We start from the raw sequence: 11,970 nt of genomic DNA, 5'->3' as shown, positions 1-11,970 counted from the left end.
AACACAGGGAGGAACATTAGTTACCCAGGCAGAAAGAAGCCAAGCGCCAGAATAACATGGAGAGGACACAAATGCAAAGTGGACAGAAAACACATAAGAAGGTAACTGGGTAACCGTTTAAACAGTGAGTATAGCTCTGCTTTAATACTGAAATCCCTTCAGTCTCCCTTGACTCTGCAGAATTGCTCTACCCTACTCTGATAGCAGCAATTGGGCGTGGAATGAGAATGCAGCAAATACAACTTTTAATATGCCCAACAGCTCTGTGAAAAAATTCATTAGAGGCTTCAGGGAACTGCAAAGTAATTACATCAAGAAGTCCTTTATTACTGTCCCAGATAACTGAAGATGCCTCTATTTCGACAAAGTTCTCAAAGTATATTAACAGACTGGAAACAAACAAAATTCCTGAGAAAGACATCCCAGCTTCTAATGACCACGTTTTCATCTAGACCTTTCTAAGAGACCTGACATATTTATTATTAATAATCTTTATTAATAATCTTTATCCTCACTTGAAGTGTAATTCCCTGGAAACTAGCCCCAGCTGAATCTTTCACACTCTGAGAATAATGTTCCTTCAATGGAGAAGTGACAGATACTTAACTGATATGAGAAATGTTAAGAGGACAGTTATGCCTCTGCTGCATTTTGACTCAGCACTTCGGTTTTAAGTCACAAACACTCCAGGATGGTCTTGTACTGGCTGGCCTCTGCAGTGCCACAGGGAGCAAATATTCCATGTGTCTTTCTCCACGTATTTGACTGCACCTTCTTGCTCCCCATTTAGGACAGTAACATCTTCAAAGACTGGCCCTTAACGCTATTCCTAAACATCTAATCCCATCCATGGGAGCACGGATCTGATGCTCCAACTGGTGAATCACTTCCAGCCATAAAAACTGACTTCCTTCAGTGCTAAACTCCCCTGTACCATAACAAAACTGGCTGATTGCTTGGAAACACACAGAAGAAATGAAATCACATCTACATCCTGGAGGGAAGGAAAGATAAAATGATACTATATTCAGAAAGCATTATATCCTGGGTGGGGTTTCTTTGCCTTCTTTTACACCTTTGAACCAAAAATTCAATAAAGGGGCAACATCTCCATCCCATACAATAGGGATTTATGGGTGATATCATAATTGTTGGTACACTATTTCCCTTCCAACCTGAATTATCCTATGACCCTACTAAAAGTTAGAAGAGAAAGTATTGCTTATAGGAATGAAAGGAATTGGGGGTTATAATTAGACACGAGTTTGAATGGGAGTAGTTTCCTGGAACATTCTTGTGTTTATCAGGCTGCTCAAAATAGCTTTCCCTTCAGCTCAGGAGATCCCTCTTCAGGGAGGAGATTCTCTGATGTCTTTCAGCATTCAGTTTTGCCTGAACTTTTCTTACACACCTGCTTATCACTGGGGTGAGCTTCAGGACAACAGTAAGATGTCTGAGTTAATTGAATCTGATAGACAAAGTCCCCACTCATTTTATTATCTGGGTTTCCTCTGCAGCAAACCAGCAACTTAATAACCTTGCATGACCTGTGCCATATGATGTAACACACTATTTTCCCCCATACCCAATTTGAGGCATATTGCCTGAGAATATGAAGCCACTGGTGTAATAATGTTTCAATGACATTAGTCATGTCACTATTTGATTGCAAATCCCATTCTTACTATAATAGACAGTGTTGATTACTTCCTCACTTAAGGCCTTTTATAAACTGTTAGGCAATCGACTGCCCTGATTAAAAAGGAACACCTGGTAAACTGGAAACTGCACAGCTCCGAGAGGCAGCAGAGCCTTCTGTGATACAAGCATTTAAAAAAAAAAAAAAGCAACACTAATCAGCAGTCTTGAGCACTGACAGAACGAAGTCCTCACTTTCATTGGAGGCAAGGGTGGGGGGAGAAGTCCTCTGCTCGCAGCCCCTCTCTCCTCCAAACAATCAGACCAACAAGCCTGTCAACAAGTAGTCACTACCCTGGAGTGGTCATCTTGCATAAGGTTGGAACTGACTGCTCATCATATCTAGAGAAGCCAGTGTTGGCTTTGCATGAGAGACAATCAAAAGCGTTATTTTTATTCCTATTTTGCCATGGAGGACAACTAAATATTGTAATCATGCCACACACACACAGACAACCCTGGCAGACTGTTAATGAGTAAGCTGCTAACCCTTTTAAAAAGGCTAAGGCTATCCTCTCATTAGTAAGGCCTTGTATTCTTAAATCTAATCACCACACAATTCCTAGGGCACACACACTTCAAAATACCAAGCCCCAAGCAACCTCCATGTGTTAGAACTGACCACACTATGCAGGAGGAGAAAGTGAAGCAATCTTCTCCATTTCTTCTCTTCTTCCCTCCCCAACATCATATCTGCTTAGAGTTTCTAATTACACTTATTTATGAAGAAAATAAGGTGCAATTGTGTTCACTAATGAGTAACAGCAGAAACCAGAACTTCCCTACTAACAAATCTGAGCTTCAGCCATTAGGTTGCCATTCCACCTTAGAACAATGTTTGCGTGACAGCAGCATGATACTATACTCTTCAGCAAGTAACAACTCTTCTAAGCCCTCTGTAAGTCATTTGCATGTCTAACGAGTAATTTTTGCTGGTCACTTATTCATATTTTGGATGCTGCATATTCTTGGGCTCTGTGGATGTGGTGCTTCTAAGGGCAGCAACAGAGAGAACCTTGTTGGTACCCAGTGCCAAGTTCATTTTACATAGCACTGTTAGCTGTTGGGTGCCAACCCAAGTCTTTGCAAAGTAAAGCATTTTGCAAAGAAGAACTGAAGAAAGGTAGAAGAACTATCCCACTTCTCCTGGGATATGCTCTGCCATTTTGTACCTCTACCATTTAGGTTCTACCATTGCTTGGGGCAGCCATACCTGAACTAGCTTTCATCTCATTAGCTGCAATACCCTCACTCCTTGCTTTTCTGCCAAGGACATCCAAGCTAGCTGGGGCAATGCTCATAGTATGTTTATTTATGCACCTCCCTGAGGCATGGAAGTACGGACATGCACATTTCTTTTGATCACTGAAGTGTAAACTCACCTATACAGTAGCCCAGACCAGGCAGGGAGACACAGGAAGCTTTCCCTATCCATATTTATTCTCAATTACATCATCTCATTCTCATCCCCCTGCTCAACAAGCTAACCCCCAGTTCTCATAACTCAAAATCTGGAAAAACATGGTCTTTATTTCATAGAATCATAGAATGGGTTGGGTTGGAAGGGGCCTTTAAAGGTCATCTAATCCAACCCCCCTGCCATGGGCAGGGACATCTTCAACTCGATCAGGTTGCTCAGAGCCCCGTCCAACCTGACCTTCAATGTTTCCAGGGATGGGGCATCCACCACCTCTCTGGGCAACCTGTGCCAGTGTTTCACCACCCTCAGCATAAAAAATTTCTTCCTTATATCTAGTTTGAATATAATCTATTTAAAGGATCAAATGGGCATATTGCCCCCACACCACCCCCTGGAAGGTAAAATTCCACCTAAACCCCAAAATCTTTAAACCTCTTGATTTCAGTGTTCCTTCCGCAGCTCCTGTTGCTTATGCACTGGCCCAGTGCTTGGGAGCCAAAGAAAAAAAGAGACTGCAGTATATGCAAGGAATGTACACGCATGCCTACACCCAGGGACTGCAGTTCCAAAGGGAAGCCCTTCACATCTCTCCAGAAAGCCAGTGCCACACCTACAACACTGTGTCATGGACATCCCCTCCTGTGACCTGCCATGGGAGCAGTTCAGGGGAATATACTCCTCACGGTCATAAGTCCTCAATACAGTGGACCTGTAGAAGCTATAGAAGAACTATCAAAGTCTGAACATCAGGAAACACTTTTTCATTGTTAGGATGACAAAGCATGGCACAGGTTGCCCAGAGGGGTTGTGGGGTCTCCATCCTTGGAGCTATTCAAAAGCCGTCTGGACATGGTCCTGGGCAACCGGCTCTAGGCGGCCCTGCCTGAGCGGGGAGGGGTTGGCCCAGATGACCTCCAGAGGTCCCCTCCCACCTCACCCATTCTGCAATTCTAAGCTGAGAGGTCTGTTTTAGTAATGGGCCTTCATATGGGCAAATTCAAGAACAGGTTATACCCTAACACAGTTCACCCCAAATCACTTTTTGAGGATCGCTTATTAAGTGCCCAACACGTGCCAATGGCCCACAGAATTTACAAGTGTGACAAACACGCAGGGTATAATTAAGCACGTATTCAATAACTTCTTAACACCCACCTATCACAAACTATCATTAGAGCTGTCTCATGGAAAAGACCCCCCCTGCACCCCGTATCTGTGTCTACAACAGGGCATAGAGACTTCAACAACATGTGCAACCCTGTTTCAGCTTTGTGATGCACAGGTGTATATCCAGGGACAGCCCTCACAATCTAAATTAGAAGATGGCTCCCAAACCCCACAGCTAGAACGGTGGCATGGCAAAGCTTCAGAAGGACAGTTAACTTAGCATTTCATGAAGCTCTGCAGCGATCACGCTTAAAGCTGAAACCAGGCAAAGCCCACGTGATTTCTGTTCAAAGCCGAGATTTGCTCTGGTAACTCAGCTCAGTCAACATTAAATGATATTAATTAACATTTGTGGTGGCCTTAAACAGGCCCATATTGTCTTCCTCCGCAACACCTCAGACTACTACCATCTCCTCATACCTGCTTGCACAGAGTGGTTGGCCACCCGCTTGGCCTCACCTCGCCCTCCTCTGCAGAGCCACCCAGCCCAGCTCTGGCAGAGCTGCTGTTCAGACCTTCAAAGACTGGGCAGAACTTGCTTACATCTGCCTGTAAAAACATAACACAGATATGCTCCAGCTAATCTTTTGGAGAACAGCGCGGCCTCTACCAAAATAGCGATCTGAAATAGCCTTCTGGTCTGTTAAGATATGTAATAAACAACAAAGCAGTTACAATCAAGAGACTCATTTTCTCATACTTTCTGTTCTTGCACATAGAGCAGCAACTAAGGCAAATTCAAATCTAGACAAGATAGATAAAATAGATACTATCGATTCCACTGACAGAAAACTAAAGGGTTTGAATGTTTTCACTGAATTCCAGTAATAAAAGTTTTCTTCCTGCTTTTTTTGTTTGGAGAAAGATTTTTTTGAGGATTCAGAAAGGAGAGCTAATGTTTTTTGATGTGCAACTCTATGGCATGGGAAACCTTGGTAGGTATCTCAGTTACTACAGACCATCACATTCCATCTTATTCTTTGTAAGCCCTTCATACTTGTTTTGGTATTATCTGTCTTGAGCATGAGGAGCTAAGGCTACTAATCTAACAGTCAACAGGAGTAACCACTGTTGCACGGGATGGCTGCTGCATTCTCCTCCTCTCCCCCACCGAAACCCTGATGGTTCAACAGACAGGTAAAAGTTGGGCCCAGAATACTATTTGCCAAGATCTTCCTGGCAGATTTTTCTCTATTTGCCATTTATTGGTCTTGAACCAAGTAATCAGTGTCTTCTACACACAAAAACTGGAGAAGTGTGCAGTTTTTAATTGAATTAGCTTGGTTTTTGAAAGGCCCTTTTCCCACCACACCTCCAGCTCAGTTCTGGTGTAAAGAGAAACAGCCAGTAACTTGTATTAACGATGAGTTCTGCAAATGCCCCACTGTTACCAAACATGAATGCTCGGTTGCTAGCAGTTCAGACTAACTCATTTCCTCTCTCCCCACAGGTCCTGTAAAACCAGCCAGCACAAAATGCGTTATCGTTCTGGCAGCTTGCAAGTATCACGCTTCTCAGAAAGTGAACAGGTCACTTCTCTAGTATACTTGTACTTTTGTCACAACCTGCTACGGCTGTCTCCTACTGAGATGCTAGAGTACAAGTTCGCACTTCAGATCAGCTGAAGATGTAGCTTGCTCCGCAGAAAACTGTGCTCCAAAGGTGCATCTTAAGAGTTAAAACCGGCACATGCTTCTAAGGAAGATTAAAAACAGCATGGAAAACTGCACCGTGTTTGGTTCCCATCTCTTTTCTTTTTGTCAAACCCCTTTCTTGGCTCTTATGTTTGTACTGACTCAACAGGCAGCACAGTGGGTAACTCCCAGCCCTTTCTCGGGAGTCCCACCCACATTTGCAGAAGGGGAAATAAAAGAAAAGAAAACCGAACACTGTAAAAAGATATTTACTGAGCCCGTCCTTGTCTTTGCCCGATAGTGCCTGCACCCACTAGCCAGAAGTCACAGGGCAATTCCCCTGCTGTCACCTCCGCCTGGTTTTTAGGGAGTGAGCGGGGTGAGCTCCCTTCCCCCCACCAGGCAGTGCCGGAGGGGAAGCGGAAGAAGCTAGGCTCTTAGCAGCCTTTTTCTGCCACCATCCCTTTTTGGAGACTCCCACCATGCAGGAGAAATCCCCGCGCTCCAGAGCGGAGGAGTGGAGCTAGCAGCCAGCTGCTTCCCCTAGCATCGCCCGCAGCTGCTCGCATGGATATCCCCTCTGGGGCGAGGGCTGCCGCAGGACCCCGGCCTCCGACCGCGCACAGCTGCAGGGGGGTCAGACAGACACGGTCAGACAGACACGGCAGTCTTAGCAACAGGGCAACAAAGAGCAGCCAGCTCACCATCGCCTCATTTCCTGCAGAAAATACTTACCCCGGTCTTTTCGGTTCGGTCTCTGCGGGATCTGCGGGGAGGGGAGCCTGCACCACCTGCTAATCCAAATGCTGTCCGAAAAGAGAAGACCAGGGGGAGGGCAGAGGGGGTCCCCATGTTTGGCTTAAGTATTTGCAGGTGTTATGGTCGTGGGAGGCATTTCTCTGAACCTGATGAGGGAGTTTCAGTGTGAGTTCGGTTTTAGCAGCCTGCAGCTTCCAAAGAAGAAAGCTGAGTCAGAGGTACCGATGTCTTCCAACGCTCAGCTCTATTCAATGAAGCAAAACCAATGCTGAGTCTCCGGCTCTGATACTTGCAATGAACATTGCTTCAAATATAATCCAACAGCTAGTAACAACACATTATTAGGGAGCTTTTATCAAAGAACTGAGATTTTCAACAGCAGGATTTCTTTGCCCGGGGATACTTAGGCCTCAAGATAGATTTACCGGAGATAAAAAGTTAAAGAAACTAAAGACATTTATTCTAAAATAGTGGCTCCACTTTACATAAGTTAGAGCACCCTTAAATTTATACTTGCAGGTAATCTCAACCTTAATCTTTCTGACCCAGGAGAGGAGCAAGCAGTCTGGAGGTCAGACAGATCCCAACCTGTTAACATTTCCATACACCCTAGTATAGAGAAACCTACCACATTGTGTCCTCAAGAATAATACAGCAAGAACACGAGGTATTTTACATAAAACACAGAGGAAGCGGTACTCTAAAAAAATAGCTGCTCTCACCCATTCAAAGGCAAACCAGACTGAATGATCTCAGGCAGGAATTTAAAGACTTCAGTGCAGTGGGAAGGGCAGAAGGGATTTAGTCAGTAAAGCAACTGTCAGGACAGGATCTCAGTTTTACTATTTATCCAAAAATACCGCACGCAGCTCAAAGACAGTAACCTGGACCCAGTTTACCATTGATTTGAAAAGCATGACACAAGCGACAAAATATTTTTAACATGTACTTAGATCTCAAGCTCTATTTGTATAACTACTTAAGGATGCAACCAATACCCAAGCCTTGGCAAAAGCAGTTTCTGGTCTGTCGTTGCTCCTAAGCTTGGAAGAACCAACAAAGGTGCAGTACTAAATGTGCAGGAAATAACAAAGGCAGTAATTGCCTTGTGACTGTATTAGCAATTTGCATATATTAAAACAAGTGGAGATTTTCATCGTTTTGGGACTGGGAGGTGCACACTGGAACACCTCTACTGCTTTTGCCCAGCTAACTTTGCTAAGGTAATGTACAGCCGCTAGACTTTTCTGGTATTTGCACTTTTTATGCTAGTAGCAAGAAAGTGCTGAACTTGATACTTCTGAGCGACTACGGTTATTTAAATTGTTGTAAGGTTATTTACTAAATCCCAATCCACTTGAAAAACCCATGCAGCTTCCAGGACAGGGGGCCAAAACCACCCACTGGCAGCTATACGGTGCTTCGCCTGGACTGGGTGTCACACCAGTAAAGCCCTTTACAGTCACATCTGCAGACAGCTCTGATCTCATCTAGGGTGCTGACCTTTAAAAGAAGAAAAAGGAAAAAAACTCAACACACCCATGCTGAGGCCCATTAAAGTGTTACCCGCACAAAGATTTTCCTCAAGTTTCTCTGGAAGAGGCCTATAGTTTTGGGTGAATCAAGTACTAGGTTTTGCTGAGCGTGTCCCATACGTGCTGTTTATGCACAGGACAGACAGACGATACGCCGCTAGGCTCTGATTTGTCACAGAAATAACATCCTAACCACAAGAACAAAAATAAACCATCCAGTTTCGCAGCCGTTTCAGAAGATTGGCACAGATTTTCACTCATGACTCTAACAGGACAAAGACGGAGAAAGCCCTGGGCATGAGCTCTCTCTTCTGAAGGTCTCCAGCTCCTTGGCAGCTTCGGAGGAGTCTCCCCCAGCCGAGACTGTCAGAACAGGGCATGCAGACAGCCGGCGGCGGTGCGGAAAGGACCAACAACACAGCCAGCAGCAGAGAGAGGCTTCACAAGTATCTGCACAGCTGGGGAGAGACTGAGCAAGGCTATCCTTGGTTAAACGTTAAACATATCTTAAATCTAAATCCTCCCAACAGGAAGGCTGATAAAAAGCTTCCCCGCTCAAAGCATCCTGCTGCCTATCTGCAACACAGGTTAAGTTTTGTCAGACAGCTAGACACAAGACAATTTTAAAGCTATAGGCTTATGATTATTTCATACAGCAAAGCAAAGCTATTATCAGTTACAAAATGTAAACCATCTATAATACAACTACCTCTACATTGTTCAGGTTGGGGGGGGGGTCGTTTTTCTTGCTTTTTTTCAAAAGCTTCTCCCTGTGACAGAGAGAAGCTCCTCCCAGGCTGTACCAAGCACAAATGAAAGCAGCTTTCTCCGCGGAAAGCCACTAACGCTTTAGCAATGCTTTCCAAGCACAAAACCAGGCACGGACCTTGTAAGAGCACACAGCCAACTGCACGAAAGCTTTTGCTCACCTGATTTTCCCATGATCAAGCGGCGGTTTGGGTTTTTATTAATTCCACCTGCTGCCTCCTCTCTTCACCGAGTTTCGCTGCTAAGTGCCAGAGAAAAAGTGTTTGCAATTTCAGCACAACTTCTCCAGTCGCCTGCGACCGCTGCCCGAGAAAACTCAGCAGCATGAACCCGTTACCGCCCCTTCTTCAGCACTGGAGTAAGCCTGCCCATGCCTTATAAGGCATAGGGACACCGCTTTTTTTTTCTTAAAAAGATCCTGTTTAGGGTCAGGAGCTATTTATCCTCCACAGTAACCAAGCAGCTCCAAAACACCATATGGTTTCACATACCAGTTTAGCTTAGTAATCACGTCTGTCTTCTGATAAGAGGAGGCTGTGAAAAGAAATTCTGCTGACAAATAATTCTGCTGCCACAGTGGGCATAATCATGAGGTTAATTCATACAGCTAAATACTTGTTAAAGTTTTACCCAGTTATCGTACATAAAGCTGAAACAGGCAAGTGATAAGACAGTTGGAAGTATAACTACGTTTTACGTCTAAAATAAATCACTTTATCCACTGTTACCACATAGACTGTAGAAGGTATTAGTAAAATGCAGCATAAGATTTTACAGGTTAAACAGGCACCGTGCTGATGGTGTGTTTCTGTAAAAAGAGTTGGATGTGCGTATGCCTCATTTTATCTGCGCAAGCACACTGTGCCACTCTTATCTTCACGCTACATCGAAATACCTCAAACTAATCTGGCAAATATTAACTACTTCAATTACGGCAAACAGGATACTTTGATTTAACTTCAGAAGTGCTACATCTCTCCAAACAAAAATTCAGTTACGTGTTTCCAACTTTCATCTTTTCATCATCACAGAAAAATCACCTGAGGTTAATGCTTCCCAGTTTTTTACAACGCCTTTCAAAATTTCGAGGTTCTACTTGGTTTTGTGCCAAGCCTGCTGGCTCAGCAGGTTTCAATTATCCTTTATCTACCTCTGGAGCTGAGCTCCACGACGAGAAAAGAAAAGAAAACTCAGAAATAAAAAGATGTAGGGTTTTTTTTTCCTTTTTAAACAAGTAGCAGCAGCAAGTGGGGAAAGACAACATCCCTTCACCAACACACTGCTCCTCCTGAGGTTGCTTCACTGGCAAGGCTGAAACACAGGCCGAGGGGGTGTCACTATCTAATAGCTGATGGGATCACTAGGAAGAGGTAGGGGGGCAACCGATCACCACCCAGAGGAGGGAACCGCAGGGTGTGAGATCACCCTCATCTTCACAGCTGCCTGACGCTTCCTTTCGCTGGTAGCAAGGCAGGCAGCAGAGGAGGAGGAAGAGGTCAGAGAAGGTGCAGAAGGAAATCTCTTCCCACTCCCTCTGCCGCGAGTGGCAGTAGTTGGCTGAGGAGCAGGGTGGAGAGCTGGAGCTGGTACTATCAGAACCCTTTAACTGGAGGTGAAAGCCGCTGTTGTATTTGCTTGCAGGAGTGAACAAACCATGGGCCAGTCTGTGAAGCCTAGCCTCTAAAAATGCTCTGCTAAACTGGAAATACTGGGTTGTGCTGCTCCTAGGACATACATCAATGCTCAGCAATACCCCGTGCCACCCCATGGCCGTGACAAGGAGTAGAAGGGAATTTAAATTTGCATAGTTGGGAGTCTCTGGTATTTGAAATATTCATTTATATCCTCATAGTTGATTGTGGTATTTTATACTGTTTATCTTTTAGATCTTTATAATATTCAGCTGCATTATAAAACAACATCCCCTCGGGAACTGGACTGCTACTAAGAAAACAGCATCAAGAGGGCTACGAAAATTCTCAGGGGGATGGAACACCTCTCCTGTGAAGAAAGGCTGAGAGAGTTGGGGTTGTTCAGCCTGGAGAAGAGAAGGCTTCGGGGAGGCTTTATTGCAGCCTATCAGTACTTCAAGGGGGCTTATAAAAAAGATGGCGGCAAACTTTTTAGCAGGGCCTGTTGCGACAGGACAAGGGGGAATGGCTTTAAACTAAAGGGGGGTAGATTCAGACTAGATATAAGGAAGAAATTTTTTACGCTGAGGGTGGTGAGGCACTGGCACAGGTTGCCCAGAGAGGTGGTGGATGCCCCATCCCTGGAAACATTCAAGGTCAGGTTGGACGGGGCTCTGAGCAACCTGATCGAGTTGAGGATGTCCCTGCCCACAGCAGGGGGGTTGGACTAGATGACCTTTAGAGGTCCCTTCCAACCCAAACTATTCTATGATTCTGTGATAAAAGTGACCAGAGACACCTGCGTGCCATTTTCACAACATCCTGTGCAATCATAACTTGGAAAGGAGGGTTTCTCTGACCTGGCAAAAATCCAGTGTTACCTACAGGAAAAAAAATAGTGCTTTTTCTGATCAGAAAACAAGGAAATCAAAATCATTGCTCAGGCATGAAATGTGAAAAGTATCAGTACAAAGTAAATGCAATGACTCATCAGAGACTGGAAAGCAATGTAAGCTGAGATACACAAAAACAAAAGAGGAAGGTAGGAGCTGGGCTTTTTTAGCATTTTAACATTACCTGCTGAAATTTCCACACTAACGAATATTGCTGATCTTATCAGATGGAAATTTGGAGGAAGTATGTACACTAATAATTAAGACTGTAATCAAGTCTCTGAAAATAACGAAAGTGATTAAATAAAAGCCACTGCTAGGGAAATTTGCAAACTGTAAATCATTAATATCCTTTTACCAGTTTCAGGTAGTATCAAACATACTGGAATCTGAGTGAAAACAAACAGGATTTCCCATTTGCTTTATGATGTATCAGAGCACCTCCAAATGCGTGCTTGTTTAATT

The 11,970-nt window shown here is 44.3% G+C and overlaps 1 protein-coding gene across 1 annotated transcript in view; it reads right to left on the bottom strand.

Moving 5' to 3' along the window:
• GLIPR2 (GLI pathogenesis-related 2) overlaps positions 1-9,306 on the bottom strand; it is a 26,841-nt gene extending 17,535 nt beyond the window's left edge. The window contains exon 1 of the mRNA XM_009324917.1: positions 9,143-9,306. Coding sequence (XP_009323192.1) covers positions 9,143-9,155 — 13 coding nt within the window. The 5' untranslated portion in view covers positions 9,156-9,306. The remainder of the gene's footprint in view (positions 1-9,142) is intronic.
• Positions 9,307-11,970: the final 2,664 nt, after the last annotated feature.

Source organism: Pygoscelis adeliae, unplaced genomic scaffold (assembly GCF_000699105.1).
Source record: "Pygoscelis adeliae isolate BGI_AS28 unplaced genomic scaffold, ASM69910v1 Scaffold135, whole genome shotgun sequence".
Classification (NCBI taxonomy): domain Eukaryota; kingdom Metazoa; phylum Chordata; class Aves; order Sphenisciformes; family Spheniscidae; genus Pygoscelis; species Pygoscelis adeliae.
This window is presented reverse-complemented; position numbering and strand designations above follow the sequence as displayed.